This window comes from Nomascus leucogenys, chromosome 5 (genome assembly GCF_006542625.1).
Source record: "Nomascus leucogenys isolate Asia chromosome 5, Asia_NLE_v1, whole genome shotgun sequence".
Taxonomy (NCBI): domain Eukaryota; kingdom Metazoa; phylum Chordata; class Mammalia; order Primates; family Hylobatidae; genus Nomascus; species Nomascus leucogenys.
Genome location: NC_044385.1, coordinates 45084852 through 45107298, shown reverse-complemented (window position 1 = coordinate 45107298; position 22447 = coordinate 45084852). Strand labels below are relative to the sequence as shown.

The following is a 22447-nucleotide window of genomic DNA, read 5'->3' as shown; positions in this document are numbered from 1 at the left end:
AATTCTGATTCCATCACCCACTGACTGTAACCTTGGGCAAATTATTTACTATCTTTATCTTTAAGGAGTATCATAGTAACAGATGTCTCATACAATTATTGCAATAATTAACTGGGTTAAGGTATGTAAAGTACTACACAGTGGTTGGTTTACGTAGACAGAACACTCAGTGAGGGGAAAAAATAGCATATGTCCAGGTGAGGATGGGGGAAGACAATTATTCCGGAGAGATATACAGTGACATTTGGCAATCTAACTTCATCAGAAAGTGACCACTTCAACATCTTTCAGAGAGAAGAATTAAAACTGACATTATGTTTTCAAAAGTGCTTGTGTTTTCATCAAAATACTGATTGTGGGCATCACCATTCTTGCAGGTTATTTCATTCTATGGTACATATCTTAGATTTGGTACATAACAATTGGCTCATTAGCCTTCACAAGTATAACCCCTTAGGCCAGGGCTGAATTCTGTTTATCTTAAACATTTAGGGAAGTCCTACTTCAAATCCTACAGTCTGATAGCACAAAATATAAATACAAAACATACTCTCAAAACACACAAGGACACGTGTTAAGAATGTGTGTGTGTGTGTGTGTGTGTTGGTACAAAACAAAAACTTGAGGTAAAACAACACGCCCTCTGAAAAACAATTACATCTCACAAAAGATGGTGTCTGTTGGGCTTATTTCTAGCTGGAAACAAGGCACCTTCCCACTAGAGCTTGGGAATAAAATAGAAGAGCGTGTCTACATTGGTAGGCTTATGAAGGCTTTCTCAAGTTTTTTGTCTATATTACTAAGAGAGGACAAACAGACAACATTCATTTGGGACAATTATTTTCAAATTTGACTCTGGTTTCTTTTCTCTCTCCCATCCAAACTATAAAGTAATCTATTACACTTTATATGACCCATTATAACACAAATCTGAAGGTTTCTTCAGTGAAATTACACAGTTAGGTCACACATCTTGTTTTCCATGATCTTATGAGTCTGAGTAGAACAAGTTTGGAATTGAGGCATGTAAGATGCAAAAGTCTTCTTACTAGAAGTTCCTAAGTTGAAATTATTTTCTACAAAGTGTGAGCAACTGTCCTGGAGAACTCTGATGTCCGTGAATAAACAGGGGGCTGGGAATGGGCACAATACCCTTGACTTGTCAGTCAAAAGCACACCACTCTCTCTCTTTTTGATTGAGGTGACCCCTAAATAATAGATAGACTTTTCATCATTATTTTCTTCAGGGAAATTTCCCTCCAATTTCAAAAGTTCATCCAATCCTTCTGAGAATGTGAGGTGTGGTGAAATTATGTTGGGACGCTGATCTGATAATATAAAAACTGCCTCGGCCTCTATCTCCCATGAGCTATTAGAGAAAGAATCCTTCAATGGAGAATTTTTGCTAGAGAAGCACTTGGTGACTGAACTATTTATAAGCCCTTGTTCTTCACCAGTTTCACTTGGTTTAGAGTTGCTGATCAGCGTGGCATATTTAACAAAGGGTTGTCTCTGGCTTTCATCCTCATAGGTTACCTCGGTACCCTCAGCCTCAGAGAAGTTAACACTGTTGAACTGGTCACTAATACAAACAGAACCCTTTTCAAGATCTGTTGTTGAAAGTAGAGAGACCACAGTTGTTGGCACCATCTCATCTTTATTTTTCCATGATGTATCAACACTGATATCTTCTGAAATTGTTTCAGGCTCCAAAAGAAGAGGACCACATGTCACTGATGCTGTATGCTTGATAAAAAGATGCTCAAACGTTTCTGGCTAAAAGAAAAGACACATTTTAAGGCTCAATTATGTTAAAAAAATTTTGCTTCATTATGTCATACTGGCAGAAATGGAAGTGTGTTAATAATAAAGAACATAAGTCAACCACAAATTAACTAGTTTTTGACTAAAATACACATATCAAAAAGCATAAGGAAGAGCCCATTTAAGATAGCATTTGAAAGTGGGACAAGACAGACTTAGACTTGAGTTCTTCCAATTCCACAACCATGAACAAGTACACTAACCTCTCTGCCTTTCAATTTCATCATCTCCAAAAATGTGCTTCATGGTATTGTGGCTAGAAATAAATTAGTGTCTGCAAGTGCTTAGCTCTCAGGAAAGACTGGTTACTGTCATTGGAAAATGCTATCTTCTGAAGATATTTTCTTCCTAATATGTTGTAGCAAATGACATTCCGACAAACTAAAAATTTTAGCCCAAAATAGAAAAAAATGGATTGAAATAAAATAAAATGACCAAAATAACTCGTCTAAAAACAGTTAAAATAACTATGTTGTGAAATAAGATATGGTATGAAAGTAAAATAATTGTGTTGACTATTAAAAATTTATCTGCTGTGTACTGAGAATCTGCTTGAGACTATCTGAAAATAAGAGCTAATAATATCGTATGTTGAGAACAATGATGATGAAAGAGATGATCATGAACTGGTAAATTACTATTCCTTATAAATAACTTCACGTAAAAATATTTACTATGGACATGTGAAATGAAGACAAATACACAAGACAAATGTACATCATATTTTTTATATAAGTGATCATATCACAAAGAAAAATCCTGCCAAGCAACTACAAATCAAGAATCTGTGGGCAAAAAGCTCAATTCATACAATGTAAACATACTGAAAAAACAAATGCAAAATAAAAAAAACTGTTGATACATCACCTTGAAAAATTAACACAACTAAATTAAGGGCTATAGAAAATGTGTTCAGCTTATATATCATACATGTCATTTAACTTGAATTTTACAATTTTTAAACTAATAGAATTCAGATTTATTGCTTAAAATAATGGTATACCCAGCTGTTCTTCATAATGGCAAGCATATTCCATATACAATACAATTTATTTAGCATAGTTTTATACTCAAGTAAAATATGTTAGTGATTAAAAGCATAAAGGAATAAATATACCAAGCGCAAAATATAATAATGGAATAGACTTATGTAGTATTAAAATACTGCATAATGACAAATACTGAATTAATACAACTTTCCTATTATTCACAATCATAATATATGAAGAGAAAACTGTTCCTATGCCTGTTTTTTTTCCTGAAAGAAATCTATAGTTTTATAAATTTCTTCAAATATTTGCTTGCTCATTTTCTTTTTTCTTAAGGCTTCTACTATATATGCACTGAACTGTCTTAAAATTTAAATGAATCTACATATTGTCAAAAGAATTAGATGCTATCAATATGAAAACAAGGAATACATACAAAAAAAACCCATAACCATAGTCAAGATTACATATGTCCTTCAAATGATGTGTTTGATATATTTCATGCTAAAATGTCATAATCAGTAACTGTTGAAATCAAATACTGTAAATGCCTTCAAATGCATTCAGACAGAATATTTCACTTATAATTGATAAGAAGTCTCATACTCATACACTATTAAAATATGTTTTGTCAGTGAGTTATAAAACTTTATTAAAAGTATATCCATTTAAAAAATTTCACTATATGCATCCTTTTTTAAGATTTTAGAATAATCTGGGCACATATTAAATATGTGTTCAGTGGGCAGCAATTAAAGAATATCCTTTCATAATTCCACACTTAGATTTTACATTTCAATGACACCTATTAGAAGTCAAGAAGGGAAGAAAGACACATTCTTCCGGTTTTTGTAGAGTTATTTTCTACTTTCAAATAAAACTACGAGTAAAATCTAAATATAAGGGATCCATATATACATATAGATACGTATACATAATAAATTTGAATACTGAGTTCATTAAACATAGTCTTTGGTTTGGTTTGAATGTGAGCAACACAACATAATTCATGTGCTGAATTCATAAAACTAGCAAGCAGTCTGTTTGAAAGTAGAAAAGTTCTGTCCTCACCATGACCTATTCATAAAAGCTCCAAAGAGTCTCCCTTTCTTGCATCACTGCCCATTTCCCTGCCTGCCGGAGGTCTTGGATGGTTCAGTGGAAGTAAATTAGATTTAAGTCATAATTAAACAAGAAAGCTGGATTAGAAGTCGATCCGAAGTCCCTTCTGATCCAGTCAATCTGACCTGGGTATGTAGGGTCATCCTGATATGAACTGTAACTCCCACTGTCCTGTGGCCAGCACAAACACAACTTTGGGCTTTCTTTTAACTGAAACGGAAGTTATCACTTAAGCCATTTTCAAGGATATTGAAAACTGAAATTCCCAGATTGAACCAAAGTTAGATACAAAAACGCCAGGAGATAATCAAAAGAACACCCGAACAGGCTGATTTTTAGGCTGATGTGTCTATAAAAGAATCTAAAATGGAAAAGTCTGGACATAAAAACACAAACTAAATATTTTCCCTGATTCCATACTTATAATCATTGTATTTTTAAAGCTATTTGTCAGATGTTGCAGTTTTAGAGTTCACCTAATTACAGCATTGTCTACTACATATTTGATGGCATTTAATAGATATGTAATGACAGCAATAGCCATAATTTTCTTAATGTTTTATGACCAGGAATATGACAAATCAAAAGCCAGAAATCATGAATACTACTTTTAAACTTTAGATGATTTGAAAATTAATCACACATCCAAACTGAACTGGACTCAAATCTATATTTTGAACCCAAATTTACACATCTATTTTAAGTACTCAATCAACATAATCCACCATATGTTAACTCTCAGAAGTTCAACTGAATTTTTTTTAGATTTGCTCCCCTTCTTCAAAATGTAAAAATCTTCTAATACTCTATAGACTGTTGGGAAGTTGGCACATTGGGTTCATCTGTAGTGATCATGATTAGACTTCAAAGAATGTCCGTTCTCTGTTTAGATAAAATAAAACAAAATAAGAAAGCAAAATAAAAAATCACTCACAAAGAAAAAGATAAAAGATTTCAAAAAACATTGTCAAGCACGGATTCTGGACTATAAATTTTTGTGTTAGGTTACAATAATGCATCCTTTTGGGAAAGGGCAAAATTTTGAACTAAGGTGGCTTCTCCCCTTTTCTTAATGAATGTTTTAATATCACACTCTAAGGGCAGCTTTAATTACCCCAGGAAGGGAAAAACTATGGGGAAATAACAGAATAGGTGAAAGGAGAGAAGAACAATGAGCTGGAAAAATTAAAAGAGGGAGAACCAACAGCAATATAGGATAGTTTGAAACAAGAAAGAATAAAAGAGGAGAGCAGTGAAAAGAAAAATAATAAAAAAAAGAGAGAAAGAAGTGCTAAAAATGGTAAAGAATAGAATCACAGAACCATTCATTACCATGGGTTTTTAAAATCTAGAAATAAGATCTGAGAAATCATATGGTCCAAGTGTCTCCCGTTTTTCTGACAAAGCGATTGAGGCTGCCAAGATTATTTGCTAAAGGTTACATGGCTAATTAGAGTAGAGGGAGGACCCTGACTTAGTTCTTTTTTTTCTAGTCCAACAATCTTTCTATAACACAACGGAAGATGAAGAAGGTTGTCCCAAACACAAATAGGCAGAAGAACATGTTCTTTGTTTCCCTTTTACTACTGGCTGTGATAAAGTTCAGCTAATTAATTTATACTCTCTCCTGGTTCCTCATAACCTGAGGGCTATAAGGAACAAGAAAATAAACAAAACTGAGGTTACATTTTTAGGGGAGTGAAATACACACTTCTAAGCCCAGTAATGTGCATTTCCGGGCATAGGGGAGATGGCTACTTCTAAACAGAACTTCTAACTTGAAAATGCACCAGCTCTTCCACACATTTGGAAGGCCATCTAGCAATTTTAGGGATGCTTCTGATTCAGATCTGTGAGGATGGTGTTCTGGGAGGCCACGGGTTGTTGAGCTGCTTTATTTGGAGGCCTAGGGCTGACTGGGGAATCTAAGAGAGTTTTTAGATCCCAAGGAAAAATCTATTTGTTTCTAGCTTTAGCCCCCCAAAAGGAAGTTGTTAAATGGAGTAAACTCTTGTGAAAGTTGGCATAAATGTAGACACAGGAGCATGGCTGGATAAAAGCAAACAAACAAAAAACAGAGAATGAGAAAAATATTGTAAAATAATTAAAGAATAAAAAGGAGTGGAACAAATTGAAAATGAATTAAAGGAGCTTAAAATATCTTTAAGGGAAAAACCCAGGTGATTTGGATTTAGAAGACATTTAACAAATTAGGCAGAAATGCTAAGGTAAAAAGGTGCAAAACAAAGTAAGAAAGGTAATAGTTCTTTTACACTCTAAAATTTGAATTGGAAGAAAAGCAAGGCTAATGAGTTATCATAATACATTTTCTTACAACAAAAATTCAATCTATGTTTAAGATTCTGATTTTTAAGGTATAAACAGAAATGGTATTCTGATTCAAGATGGCTGACTGAACAGGTTTCTCTCTTGTCTCTATAGAGATTCTGTTGGAATGGCAGTATGTAAATAAGTCAAATACAGACCCACCACAAAGAAGATGATCTGAGAGGGCTAATGAGAAATGAGTAATTTTCATTCATTGCTAAAAGATAGAAAACAATTGGAAGAGTGTAGATCAAAGAAGGTGGGCAAAGAAAGCTGAAGACCAGAATATATCCAGCTGCAGCTGAGGAGAAAGAAAGTTAGCCCTGCAGTATACAGTGGAGACAGTGTGTGAAGAAATGGCACGCAAATGAAGACAAGAGAACTGTGGCTGGAAACTGGGGCCTAATGGAAGTTCTGTATATGGAATGGGGCTCTTCTACTCCTCTGCTGAACATGGAAGAGCCTTCATGTAAGAACTGCCCTTCACAACCAGACTGAGGGTTTGTTCTCAAAAGCAGCTAAGGAACTGTCTGGGGAGGAAGACAGCAGCCATGGAATATTGCTAGCTGAGAGCACATCTTTCCTCATCTGGCCAGAACCCTGCCTACTCACCCAGGGCAACAATCCCTGCGTATATACACTGGGCTCCCAGTCAGCCTGTCTACTGTTTCATTCCTAAACATGAAAGGAAAACAAAGGATTACCAGATATTAGGAGGAAAGTCTGAGATAATAAAAGAAAGACCAAGATAAACAACAGGAACACATGACCTAGAAGGAACACAGAGAATTCAGGGAATAGAAGAAAAAAGAATTTTTAAAATAAAAGAACAAAAATCCTTGAATTGGTATTTCTAGCAACATTTAAGAAAATATGCATAAAACCAGAACAGAATACTCTGAGAAAGAATACTTGGAAATTTACAAAAATAACAGTATATAAAAATCCAACAGAAGCACTGGAAGAAGAGGGTATGGCAAGGCCTCAGAATGTAACACACACACACACACACACACACACACACACACACACACACACAAAACAAAGAAACAGAAAATATGAGATAAAAGGTAAGAAATGTGGAAGATCTATGCGGAGGGTCCATCATCCAACATACAGATTCTAGAAAGAGAAACAAAGAAACAAGAGGAAAGGAAATTATCAAAGAAATAATATAATTTCTTAGAATTGACAGGAGACATGGAATTGAAAATCTTTTCAAAAAATAACCACATTAAATAAAAAAAGAACCACTCCAGATTCATCATTGAAAATTCAAAACAACAAAAATGAGGAGAATATTTTTTAAAAAGGAAATTAAAAGTAAACAGTGAGGAGTAAAAATCACAATAGTATCTGACTGCTCAGAAGCAGCACTGGATAATTTATGTTAAGGCAGGAATTATTTCAATGTTCTCTTGGAAAGGCTTTTTCTAAGAATTGATACTCCACCAAACTAATAATCAAGGAGGGCAGAATAAAAGGAAGTTCAGGCATGGAGAGATGGAGACTTATCACATACTTCTTAGGAGGTTACTTAAGGGTGTAGTTAAGAAAAATGAAGGAAAGGAATCCAGGAAACAGTACTAACCAGAAACCAGTTAAGGGAAAGTTTAGAGTGGTGGCTTACAGTAATTTTAGAGAAAGCCTAGTCCTGACTGAAGTAGGAGGATAGAAGAGTTCCTAAAGAGTGCACTAGAACAACGCCTCCAGTAAAGATGGGGTAGTGGCTAAAATAGGTAACATAACAGCATAGATTATATAAAGGGAAGGGAGGGAAGAGGAGGGGAAGGAGAAAGAAAGACAGCATGAAAAGAAAGAAAGAGCATGAAAAGAAGGAAGGAAGGAAGGAAGGAAGGAAGGAAGGAAGGAAGGAAGGAAGGAAGGAAGGAAAAAAGAAAGGAAGGAAAGAAAGGAGAGAAAGAAAGCATGAAAAGAAAGAAAGGAGGGAGAGAGGGATGAATGGATGAAAGAATGGAGGGAGAAAGAGGAAGGAAGGGACAATTAGAAACTTAAGGAAAAGAAAAAAGATAAAAACTAAAAATGAAGCTAACTAAAATTCGGCACAATTTTGATCAACAGGTGGAATATATCTATTTTTTAAAAAATTCCCCTTTGACATCGGAACCACTGAGAAGTGTAATCACCTATTATTAAACACTTGGTTCAGTAAGTCACAATATTTACATAATCATAACAATGCAAATTCAGTTTATTAGTTTTTCTATTTTTAAAAATAAATCACAGACAAATTACAGCACAGAACATCATATCAACCCTGACTTAACGAAAAACATAAAGTTAGATTTAGAGATTGGAAAGTAGAGGGAGAAATGGAGGGAAGCGTAATAGTGCTAATGTTTTTATTTTTCAAAAAAAAAAAAAAGTAGGGGAGCTCCAAGAAATAGTCTTCTGTTTAAAAGAACAAGAAATGGAAGTTTAAGTAGATTTTTCTGAGGTTGGAGAAATGATTACTTAAGGAATTGAAAAAAGTGACAAGACAATATGGGTAGAAGCACAAGGAGGGAAGAATATGTGGGAGTAAATCCTCGTTATAGCCAGAAATCAATAGATACCGTCTACATTTCATAGTGGCATAAGCATATGGTTTTTAGAAATAAAAAGGTGACATACCAGAAAAACCAAAAGTCAGACAGTTAACTAAAGAGGCATTTGGAGAGCAAGACTAAGAGTAGGGAGGGGTGGAAAAGGGGACTGTCCTTTTCAAGAAGTGGTCTTCCAAACTCAAATGTTTAACTGTAACATTTCATTATTAAATCATTCACATATATTTTTTCAAAAAATTTTAAATATTGAGAAATATCATATACACGAGAGAACAAAGAGACATATACAACCATGCTTCCTGCAGCACTTTTTGTAATAAATATAAAAAAGTGTTCAAACACCTTAAACATCCACCAGTAGAGGAATAAATGAATTGTGCTATGTTTGTATAATGGAATACTACAGACCAGTCCAAATGTGTGAACTAAATTAACTACGTCAACTTGGAGAGACCTCAAAACACAATGTTCAGAGATATTTTTGGAATAATATGAAAGGTATATTAACATTTTTAGTACTTCAAAGGATTACTGTTCATTGGTCATGGATACACACATGAATGTAGGAAAGTATAAATGCACAAGCTAGACAAACACAGGCTACATTCTTGAAATCATGGATTCATCCAGGAAGAGAAGGAGGGACCGGAAATAGTGGAACAAGCAGGACAAACTTTACCTGTAGTTTTTATTTATTTTAAAAATGAAGAAAATGCAGAAAGTTTTAAAATATTGTGTTAATGTAGAGCTGTTTTCATATTGTCCTATATTTTTATATTTATATTATCTGGAAAAACTAATTTTAAAAGAGAAAAGGAAGTGGAACATAACAAAAGAAAGAAGATCTGGCAGGAAATTATATTGGCAAAATTATTTTTAATCACATATGGTATTATCCTATTGTTAGCAATGCCTGGCATATAGTGGTTTTAAATAAATGTTTTCTTTTTATTTTTCTTTTAGAAATAGATTCAAACTATTGAATTTTTAAAAACACATTTGATTAACATATTTATGGGTTCAGGATTTAGATTTAATATAAACCAAGGGGAAGGAGAATGACAGCTTCAAAAGTGGAATAGATTAATTTTAGGGAAGATTTTGAAAATCATGTTAGATGTCTAGAAATTACAGGTTAAGAGCACTTTCATAACAATCAATATTCAAAATATCTGAATTTGGAGAACAAATTAAAGGAAATACTTGATATAGAAATTATTACTTCCCTTAAAAAATACTGTATTTGTATTTGAATTATTTTTAAAAACAATAGGCTCCTCTGATCTGCTTTCTTTGCAATATAGTGTGAGTTTTTTGTTTGTTTGCTTATTTATTCATGATTTGGGTTACTTTCACATTTTGGCTATTATGAATAATACTGCTATGAGTATTCATATAAAAGTTCCCATGTGGATTTGCTATTTCATTTCTATTTAGTATATACCTAGGAATGGAATTACTGGGTCATATAATAATTCTATGTTTAACCTTTTGAAGAATTGTCAGACTATTTACCAAAAGAGTTGCTACTCCATTCCCACTGTCAGTATATGATAATTCTAATTTCTCTGCATTCTCACCAACACTTATTATCTGTCTCTTATTATAGCCATCCTACTGGGCATCTTGTGGTTTTTATTTGTGTTTCCCTATTATCTAATGACACTGAGCATATTTTCATTTGTGCTTCTTGGCTATTTCTATATCTTCTTTGGAGAAATGCCTATTCACATCATTTGCCCATTTTTATGGTGCTGAAATATACATAACAATATTTGCCATTTGAACTATTTTTAAGTGCATAATTTAGTGGCATTAAGCATATTAAGAAATACATTGTTAATATGGAACTGATGGCACGGGCATCAATTTGAGTCAAATAGATCTGGATTTGAACCACAGATGTTACATGGACAGGCTGGGTGATCAAGACAAGCTACTGAACCACTCTGGGCCTCAGTTTTATCATCAGAAAATATAAGGCTATTAGCCCTATGAAATAATTAAATAAATAACATGAATATGAAACATAGGGTGGATGGTAACCTGTTTAGTAATATAAAGTGAGTTACACTATATTATTTTTCCTTTAAAAAGCATATTTTAGGCAGGGTGTGGTGGCTCACACCTGTAAGTCCAGCACTTTGGGAGGCCGAGGTGGGTGGATCACTTGAGCCTGGGAGTTCAAGACCAGCCTGGGCAACATGACAAAACCCCGTATCTACAAAAAAATACAAAAATTAGCCGGGCGTGGTGGCACGCGCCTGTGGTCCCAGCTACTACAGGGGATGAGGTGGGAGGATCAATTGAGCCCAAGGACGTCAAGGCTGCAGTGAGCTGAGATCGCACCGCTGCACTCCAGCCTGGGTGACAGAGCAAGACCCTGTCTCAAACAGAAAAAGGTACATTTTAATTATTTAGGAGATTAAAACGACAGGCTAAAGAGAAAAGTTAATGAATTTTAGAAAATTTTTATCATTAATAAAATCTTGAAGTTATATTCTCCTTCACTCTTTAAATGTTCTATTATATTCCAAAACCTGATTTATTCCTAATAGTGTTATTTATGCACCTGGTCAGCCCTAGTAATAAACTAAGCATCCTGTGGGTTAGCTGTGCTTAAAAAATGATTTATAAGATTAGAAAGTCAAATATTTCCAGAGATTTTTAAAAAATCAATCCTACAAATAAGAACATTCACACCCGCGGTATTTTAAAAATTCTTCACATTTCTTTAATTTACCACAACTTGAAAAAATGTGGCAATATTTCAGATGACCTGTGGCAGCAATGTGCACACCTCAGGGAGAGAAGGGGTGGCAGCGGGGTAGGATGTAGTCTACAAGCATTTCCTAATTCAACCTACCTCCACCCAGCAGTTCCTTTGTGCCAGGCAATTTCTGGAAAAGGGAAAAATAATTTGGTGCAGGTTTAAACTGCATTTTGCTGATGTGGGCCTGATCATTTCATGGCCCTCCTGAACACTGAGAAACCACTTCATGGTGGTCCATAGGTAAGATTTCAGAGCTTAAATGCTGAAGAGCGAGTGTTTCAGCCTCTTTTTAAGTGGCATTAAAAAGTAAGATGATCATTCTCTGAATTAATATATACCTATATAGTGAAACTGTAGCAATTTTATTTAGATAAGTATATAGGTTTTTTGATATAAAACCCTCATATTTAAGAACAAGTCTTATAGTCTTCCTATTTCCAGTTGGTGAATATGCTAGGTACTGCCGTCCACATGACTTAGTGTTTGCAGGTGCTTAGCTGGACACCACATCTCTGCCTCAAAACCTAGTTAATGATTGTTCATCTACCAGATCTTGGCCCAGATGTAATTTGCTTAACTTTATCCACTCACCCCCATGGATACACTAAGCCAGGTTCCCACATTATAAGCGCTCAGCACAATGGGACCCCTTCTTTCACAACATGTAGTTTACAACTATAAGGTTGTGATTGGATCATTATGTGTTATATACATGTAACAAAATTTCTCATGTGCCCCATAAATTTGTACAAAAAATGGTAATGCTATTTCCATGATAAATATATTAATGATTATCTTCCCCACTAAACTGTATACTCAGGAGCATATAGTGTTTTTCTTATCCTTATAATGCCAGGGCATACTATAGTGACTGGTATAGGATAAGTATTCAATCATATTGAATATATGGATGAAATGAATAGAAAAGAACTATTTTAGAGAGGCAAAAGGAGACAAGCTCTTCCTGTTCTACTTTCAACCCAGCCACTCTTCTCTGACCTCACTGTCTTATTTCTCTATGGTAAGAAAAATCTGTTCTCCTAGACCCTAGCAACAGCCAAGCCTTACATATAAATACTCACCATGTGCTTGTTGAATAAATGAATGAATGATATATATACATACGACTGAGATATCATCACAACTACACAAAATGTTACTGTATAAATTCATAGTAAAAGATAAATGAGAGGAAAAAGATTTACTTGAAAAACTCGGCAACACTGTTTTAATGAAAGGAGACTCTGGCTTAGTGGGCAACAGCACAGGTGAGGAGTGTACAGGAGTGTGGCTGATTAGACTCGGGCAAAGTGAAGTTTCTATAAAAAGAATTGTTCATATGTAAAACAACACTACTGCTGCTTCTGAAGACAGGGCATTCTTTCTCCTGCTGAAAAATTACAATTCAATCTTTTTCTTTCTTCATCACGTCTACAATATTAGTTGTTTACTTATTCATTGATAAGCTGTAGAACAGTGTTTTTCTAACTGCAAATCATAGCCATTCGAATGTTGTGAAATCGATTTAGTGTCTTGCAACCAGCATTTTTAACAAATAAAATAGAATTTTAAAACATTCTATTTCAAGCAAGAAATCTTTCATTTCGGTCTTGCATATCTGTATCTATGGTGTACTAGGTTGGAAGGTAAAATGTATTTATACATTAAAAAAGCCAAAACTGCAATTACTTTTGCACCAACCTAAGTTTTTTTCACTGTGGGTCATGGCGAAGAAGAAAGAAAGAAAAAGAAGCCACTGCTATAGAGAACAGCTGCTGTTGGAACAGGCTCCAAAGCCAGACAAACTGGTAAGCTAATCTTGCCTCTAAAACGAGTTACCGAACCACTATGAGCTTCAGCTTTCTCTTCCCTTCTGCAGAATAGAGAGAATAACACTTGTCCCACAGGGTAACTGAAAGAATAATAATAGTAATATAAAATACATAAATACGTAAAATAATAACTAATATTTGTTGAGACCTTACTATGTCACAAGTACCATCTTCTTTAGTCCCCCAAACAACCTAATAAGGTAAGCAGCCTGTTTCACAGAAGAGGAAACTGAAACATTGAGAATGTAAGTAAAAATCTTAATAAATGTAAGAGTATGTATCTCAGTGCTTTGCACATGAAGAACAGCAGGATGAGTACCACAAATATTTGTGATGGATAAAATACAGTCTTTGAATTCAGAGAACTATCCACAATAAATAAAACAATACAATGCTTTAGGAACTTAAAGGGGGTAGAAATTCTTTTGAATTACACTGGTTAAAGGAAGGCTTCAGGAAAGAAGGGTCTAGAGCAGATCTTCACGTACAAGGAAGGCTCTGTGTAGGTGGATGGGAACAGTAAAGGTATCATCAAGGCCCAGGGACAGAAAAAGTCATATAGGTAGGTTGATAACAGATCATAGAAAGAGGTCGTCGAGTACTATTAATAGCTTCAGGGGGCTTTAGTTTATCTCTTATATTCAAAAGGAAACCATTGAAAACTTTTAACAAGTGACTAATGATAAAGATGCAATCACCGAACCTGGATAATAACCTCCAAATAAGTATTGTTTAAAAATCTGTGTATTTTGACTTGACTGAATTCTGTTTTTCCAGTTTTATGAGTGGGAAGCTAGCCTTGCTTCAAGGGACATTATGAAAATTAATAAAACATTCACTAAACTTTAGAGCTTTCTGAAAAATCCTACTATAGAAGCAAATGCAAATTATTTTATTATAATTGACTAACTCTCATAAAGTACTTGTACTTGAATGGAACTTCTGCATAAATATAAGTTTTATTATGATCATTGCATTTTTCAGATTATAATGTTTGAGGATTATATAATTTTCTAATTTACTTAAATAATTATGGAGATAATTATAGACATTAAAAATATTTATTCCAGCCTTTTGCCTAAACACAGTTTATACCAAAAAAAGTGCATCCAAATATCTGTTCTCCATCAGACTGACCCTTAACTTTCTAATATTTATTTTATTATGTACTATGACACAGAAGCAACATACATATATTGTGAACTCTCACACGATAAACTATGCACTGAAATTTATTTCTTCCTGATTTCAAATCCCTGCATCTTGCTATTCTTGAAAATATATAATAGCAGACATATTAAGATGAATTGAATAAAATATGAACTTTTAAATCTTAAAAACGCTTAATGCTCTGTAAGTCATATGGCATCTAGTTTGCAATCTTATATATTATGGGTTAAAAAAAATTGAAAAAGTAACCTTCTGAAAATTAAGTCCTTGTGCCCAGGAACAATTCTTGGGGTTCGGAACATCTTCCCAAAACAGCTTTTTCATTCTACAAAGGATAAATAGGGCATCAAAATTAGAGAAAAACATTCATATTGAAATGTGAACAGTTAGTGAATAGACAAGCTAGAAATTAGTCCACCAGATCAACTACGCCTCCGCAGGGTCAGATGCATTTTCACATGCTAGCCCATGAAGATTTCTACCAAACTTTTATCTAGACCACAGTTGAAAATCACTGTAGTAATAGAAATAGTCAATACTTATTGAAAGCTGTGTGCCAAGCACCATGCTAAACACTGCATAGATTTCTCTCAAAGAAATTGAAATACTAAAAATGGCCACAAAGTGGGTACCAGAAAAAATTCCACTTGATGTGGCCCCATCAATTCACTTAACTAAAAGATAAATTCGGATTCTAAAATCTCCTCTCTCTCTTTTTTGCCTGAAGACAATGGTTTCTACAGAGATTTGGCATGTGTAAAATAACCACACTGGACTTCCCAGCACAGAGAGTATCATGGCACCCATGCCACCATCCACGGAACTCAGCCATTTGCCTGACAAGCCAAGCAGACTGGAGCCACACAGTGCTGATCTCTAAAAAGCAGAGTGCTTGCTGATCATAAATGAACTGACTGCTCCAGGTCACCACTAAAAGGCTACTTTTACCACCCACTTCACCACAAAATGTCCTTAACCCAAACTGCAGAACTCTGAAAGCCATTTTTGCCACCTCCAAGAACATACTGCTTAGGATTTCCTGTTATAAGCTTGTTGCTTCCTGAATGTACATACATTTGCTTTAAAAAAACTAAATTCTTCCTTGAAGCTATGTTGTCCTTGACAGAGCAGGAGCATCACCATCATGGACAAGCACCTCATTTTAAAATTCACCTTAATCAAAAACCACCTAAATCCAAAAGGGCATCAGCCTAATGGCTAAGGTCAGCATTACCATAAGCCACAAATAACATCTCCAACCAGAAACATTCCATCCTCCCTGACCAGAGACATGCCAGCCCCAAGATAACCCCCCTCCAGCCGAAAAGATGTCAGCCCCAAGATAACCTCCCCTCCTCCCAGAGACATTCCAACCCCACCATAAACTTCTCCCTCACACATAAACATTCCAAGCTTGTGATAAGCCCCCTCACCCTAAAACCAATATACACTCTTAGTGTGTAAGAGAAAGGGCTCCTGAACAAAAATTGGCCAGAAGCCCCTCTCAGGTTTTATCTAAAGAAAACCTGTCTTTAACTGTTAAGCTGTGTTTGGTATTTCTTTCCTCATTCTTTAACTCTTACAGTCCTAGCAAAACGGAATGCCATTTCCTGACAACAGGCCTTTCCTTTTTATGCTGTCTTAACTGTATACAGACTACATATAAAAGCACTTAGAAGACTTTAATATTCCTGATTTAGAAGGTTTTAAATCAGGGTTTGAATATGCTTAAGGACTTTTGCCATAAAGATTCTTAACCTCAAGTACAATACCTTTGGTGTGATATTAATAATGTTCCAAGCAGTAAGATGGAAGAGGAAATAATTACTGGCACAATTACATATAAACCTGCATCATTCTGGTGTTTTTCAGTATCACCTGAAAAAGAAATACAATTTACACAACTCAGAAACTTGAGGAAATATTAATTTCTTTCTGTATCAAAAATTATAGTAGACATTTTCTGAATTCATCATAAATCTCTTATTACCTTCAAAAATATAAAAATAAAAAACAAAGATAAAAATATGTTGTGATCACATTAATAAAATAATTATTTTGTTCAGCATCATATCTACTGTAAATTAGTAAAATATTTTTTCAAATTTATGTATTTGCCATTCCTCTCCATCTGATCATTTTTACATTATAATGGGTCAAAGTGTCAAAGTTGTTATGATGACTGTCTCAGTATCTACTCCTGGACGACCCAACCTTCCACACCTGCCAATCTCTATCTTGTTCACTCCACACACACTGATTTCCTTGCTGTTTCTTGAACCACCAAGCATCCTCACTCTTTAGGGACTCTTCACACACTGTCCCTTTGCCTGGAATGCTTTTGCTATTTGTACAGTTATGTCTTCACTGAACATCATTGATAGGCTCTTGGAAACTGCAATGTTAAGTGAAATGGCAATGTATAACAAAACCTTTTTTTCCTCATCAACATTATAATGAAACTACCTTGAACAAAATGATGTTATTCAAGGACCTCCTGTACGTCATGTTGCATAAAGTTGCAGTTTCCAAGAATCTATTGACAATATCAAGTAGGGTCTTACTGTCCTTGCAAGGTTTTACTTGAATATCATCCACCTCCATAGAAAGACCATTTCTGACTATCAACTAAAATGCCACATTTAATGCCATCCCTTTATCTTGCTTTTATTTTCCTTCATGGCACTCATTTCTATCTGACATTATATAATTATTTATTGCCCATCACTCTCAATTAGAGCACTGACATTTAAGATCCATAAGGGCAGATACTGGCCGGGTGCGGTGGCTCACGCTTGTAATCCCAGCACTTTGGGAGGCCGAGGCGGGCAGATCACGAGGTCAGGAGATCGAGACCACGGTGAAACCCCGTCTCTACTAAAAATACAAAAAATTAGCCAGGCGTGGTGGCGGGCGCCTGTAGTCCCAGCTACTCGGAGAGGCTGAGGCAGGAGAATGGCATGAACCTGGGAGGCGGAGCTTGCAGTGAGCCGAGATCGCACCACTGCACTCCAGCCTGGGCGACAGAGCAAGACTCCATCTCAAAAAAAAAAAAAAAAAAGATCCATAAGGGCAGATACTTATGTTCACTATTCAATCCACAGTGCTTAGAACAATGCTCAATTAATATCTGTTGAATAATACATGTATGAATTTTTTAATGATTTTTATTCTAACAACAGATGAAATGTTTATCTCTTGAAATATCATTGCTAGGTTGCTTAGATTTGAAGACAATTTAAAAAGTAATAACAAAATCAAAATGTTGGTATTCCAAGTACAGTAAGATGAATCAGAAATATAAGAGGCCCAGTGACTTTATTTCTATAGCTCCAGTTTTATTTTTAAAGGAAAAAAATATTTCCTTTGGAACCTCACCATGAAAAACCTACAGAAGACTCTGAACTCTTCCATGATTCTATCAGAAAAAGAATAATCCAATGGCAATATTACTGCGAACAAATTAGGCACACACATTGGTGTAAAAGGAAACTAAAATTATAATTTTTACCTTGAGTGAAACTATTAATTATCTTTGGTTTTCCCACTCCTTCTATAAATATTGGGTAAAGACTGAACTGGTACTTCTCAATGGGGATAAAATGATCTGAGGAGAAAGATACGTAAAAGGCTCATTTATACATAATTAATAGTAATGAGCGGAAAATACATTTTAAAAAAGAATTAAAGTGACTATCCTATATTTCCAAACATAGAAATTACTTATTATTTATGGATTAAATTATCAAGGGAGTTTCAAAACAAACTTAAGCACTTCTAATTATCTAGTAATGACAACAGTTTTCCAAATATTTTTCTAAAAAGTCTTACCCAGAGACAGAAGATTGCAATTTTTCAAAGGCGTGTTCCAGTGATAGCCAATTTGTTCAAGTGCAGGGTGTATGAGCTTTTTCTTTCCTTCATTTCCTTTTCCAGAGCAATATCTTCTACTACCTCTCCCTTACCCCCAAAGTGGGCAATACTCCTTTTTTTAATAGGAATTCAGCTTACTTAGTTTCCCCATTCCATTCAAGGTAGCTGGGAGACTAAAGTCTTGTAAAATCCTATGCAAACAAAATGGTGGTGGAGACCACGAGACCACTTGCAATATCTGGGATTTTGATCCATGGAAAATGACCAGCCCTATAGCAAAGCTCCAGATGGATCCATCCATGATTTTCACAAATGCTAATAATATATAAATATTCTTCTAGAAGAATATATCCAGAAGAAGAGAGATCTCTGTGAAGCCTATATTTTATATCCTCATGGTTTAAAGAAAAGCACAGAGAGTAACTACCTGGGCAGCAGTGGTGATGAACTAAATTCAGTTCAACAATTTGTAAATAAATTTACCCTGATGCTAAATTCTAGATCCCTGGAATAAAATAATGGTATGAGTCCTTAGAATGACATTGTATAATAAGATCATAGCAATCCTTAGCTTCCCTAGTTAACTTCCCTCAATCCTTACTCAGACTTAGAAATGCTGTCTTGTGCACTTATACTTTGTACTTGACTCACCTCCTGGGATAACTGGTCTAGCTTTGGGAGAATACCCTGGTCTGGGTCACCCAGTCCTAGCTCCTCAGACCTTCAGGCTAGCATTCCCACTCATTGTTAGTGGCATTACAAGTTGGTACACAGTTTGAGGAAACAATTTGGCAGAAGATATCAGAAGCTGATAAAAAGTGATTTAAGAAAAGATAAAGCTGGAAGTAACATAAATAATCTCCAACAGTTTAAGTAGACTTTGGAATAAAATGCTATATCATTAAAAATAATGGTAGAAAGAATTGAGGAGAAAATATGATATGATATGATATGATATGATATGATATATGATATCCCCCGTATAAAATGTTAAAATGAGAAAATGTCAAAGGAAACAGAATTAGGCTGGGTGTGGTGGCTCACGCCTGTAATCCCAACACTTTGGGAGGCCGAGACAGGAGAATCACTTGAGCTTAGGAGTTCAAGACCAGCCTGAGCAACAATAGTGAGATCTTGTCTCTACCAAAAAACAAATTTTTTTTAATTAGCTGGGTGTGATGGTGTGTGTCTATAGTCCCAGCTACTCAGGAAGCTGAGGTGGGAAGATAGCTTGAGCCCAGAAGGTTGAGGCTGCAGTGAGCCATGTTTGCTCCCCTGCACTCCAGCCTGGGCAACACAGAGAGACCCTGTCAAAAAAAAAGAAAAGAAAAGAAAAGAAAATCAGGGATCTAAAAAAGAAAAGAGAAAAGAGAAAGAAGAGAAAAGAGAAAGAAGAGAAGAGAGAAAAGAAAAGAGAGAATTAAATGTTTTGATAATATGTATTAGGATGGTAGTATCCTCTATATTTTTGAAGTTTTCATTAACTGGCTATATTAATTGAATTAATAATCTGTAGTGTCATATTAATCCATGACAGCAACTTACTAAAGTATAGTAAACTTACCATGGATATAATACTTCTTAACAGATGAAGAGATTCTAAGCCATTTTATTTCACCATCTTCATTAAGATTTTTCCACTCAATAATAAAATACATTAGCTTGTAATCACTGGGTGATAGCATCCAGGAAAGAATCACACAACTGCTGTTTAAAGGATAAGCACTGAGTGACTGCACGATATTTACTGAGGGGAAAAGAAGGAAATTAAGTTTTAAATTAAAAATTAATAAAAATCTACTAATACTCTTGAGGAACTTATAACCTACTAAAGGGGATAAGAAAGAGAAGACAGACAATTTACACAAATAAATATAATACATGACAATTACTTTTGCATCATGAGAGTCATTTAAACAGAGAGATATGGGAATATACGACATTGAAGAGAAAAATGATACTCCCTAAAACCTTAAAAAGCAATTTTTTGATATATTCAAAAACGCATTCTCATACGGAATACTGCACAAGCTTATTAACCATCCTCTCCCACTGATGGAGTGATACTCTCAAAGCACAAATCTGTTCATTTTAACACCATCTACACAGCATCCCACTTAAAACCCTCCAGCGGATTTCTACATTTGAGGGTAAAATTCCTATCATGCCTACAAGGCCCTGAGGGCCAAGTCTCAACCTACCTCTCTGCCTTCCATGATTTCCCACACCAAAGCCACCCTGGTCTTTCTTCGTTTTCTATCCTGTGCCATAGACTTTTGATCTGGCTGCTCTTGTGAGGATCCAATGCTTTTCCTGCCCTCCCCTACATCTTCTGGGGAAGTTTAATTCCTACTCACATTTCAGATTTCAGTTCAGTACCACTTCCTCAAGGTGGCTTCTCTGAATCTCAATGCCAGGTCAGGTTCCTTTTTTTCTTTCCTTTCATAAAATTATATTCCTTTCCTGCAGGCCCTTATCTCTCAGTTTGCAAATAGACATTCACTTGTATGATTATTTCATTAATACCTGTCTTACCTATTAGGCTCTGGACACTCCAACCATTATAGGTTTTCTCACATTACAATTCCCACTGCCTACTCCACTGAGGCATTCTACAGATATTTCTAGAATATAAATACTTAGAAAATGTTAAGCATAAAACATTGAGCTGGGTGCTACGGAACTCGATGCTTAACACTATAAATACGAACGTAATCATAATGTAAACAGGACATAAAATAAGAAAGACAGGAAGCACTCTGAGATTTAAAGAAGAGATAGGGCATATTCAATTAAAGCAATAAGCAAAGATTTCATAAAGGAGGTAACAGTTGGAAAGGCCTTTATAGATTGGTAGAGACACAGAAAATTTGTATTTTCCATTAAAAATTTACACTTTGAATATGTAATCTAGACTAGAAACTCCTATTGAAAGTGGGTCTTAATTCTCCAATTAATCAGATATATCAAAATTAATGCAAGAAGGTTTGCTACTCACATTCAATGAAGTCCATAGTAATTTTAAGTCTCAGCAGTTAACCTGCATCCATATAACATGTCATGCTATTACTATTTTACATAGTGTTAAATATATATTTAATATGATATATACTTATTTTTACATATTTATATGCATGTATGTATGAATATAAATATATACATGTATATGTATATAGGGAGAGAAAATTATTGACCTAAAGATCTCCATTGGTCCAAAAGATTTACATATTAGATTCACTAAAACATTCTCATATATTATAATACCATTACAACAATGTTCTCCCACATGAAAGCTCAAGGACTGTATTACGTGATCATTGTACAATGTACTTTGTTATTTTTCCAGACAAAGAAGAGATGAAAGGTGAAAGAGAGACTTTCAGATGCAGATAATTGCAGGCTGCTTGAAAGATAATTTAAAATAGAAGAGTTTGCAAAAGTTAAATATCAAAAGAGGCAATGGATTACTACTCTGTACCTCTTCTTACCTTTGCTCATAGGCCATGAAAAGGTTAAATTAAAATTTGCAGCAGAAGCACCAATTGAATTGATGGCCAGAACTGTAACAGTATGTGCTTGCTCCGTCCACAGGAAAGTGAATTTCGTGTGATTTCCCACATCTTCTGACCATGTTCCATTGCAGGAAGTATGATGGTTTATCACGTATCTCTGAACACTGCACAATGAGTCATTTTTCATCAGGGGCTGTAGTAAATACAGAAATTGATTAGTTTAAGGGCTGCAGTGCTTTTTATACTAACTGAGCTCACATAACTCTCATTCTACATTTCTTATTAGGAGGCAGGGGCCAGATCAGGGCAGGTACCATTACAAGGCTGAGAGGCTGGGGAGATGGGTGGGATAGAGTTTGCCTCTGCCACAGTCTCCATGAAGGTGTCTGGATTGTTATGGAGCATAGCAAACTTATTTTCCCCTTTTTGAGGTTTTTTTCTTAAGGCCCAGAGAATA

General features: G+C 35.0%; 1 protein-coding gene across 3 annotated transcripts in view; it reads right to left on the bottom strand.

Moving 5' to 3' along the window:
• Positions 1-466: 466 nt before the first annotated feature.
• Positions 467-22447, bottom strand: part of LEPR (leptin receptor) — a 211436-nt gene continuing 189455 nt past the window's right edge. The window contains exons 15-20 of one of the 3 annotated variants that reach the window (XM_003265191.3): positions 21967-22183; positions 20043-20225; positions 18117-18212; positions 16378-16483; positions 14855-14930; positions 467-1776 (exon numbers count right to left, since the gene is read on the bottom strand). In XM_003265191.3, coding sequence (XP_003265239.2) covers positions 952-1776; positions 14855-14930; positions 16378-16483; positions 18117-18212; positions 20043-20225; positions 21967-22183 — 1503 coding nt within the window. In that variant the 3' untranslated portion in view covers positions 467-951. Of the gene's footprint in view, positions 1777-2536; positions 4818-11618; positions 11731-14854; positions 14931-16377; positions 16484-18116; positions 18213-20042; positions 20226-21966; positions 22184-22447 lie in introns of those variants that run through there. The other 2 variants (XM_003265189.3, XM_003265192.3) reach the window with 2 other exon arrangements.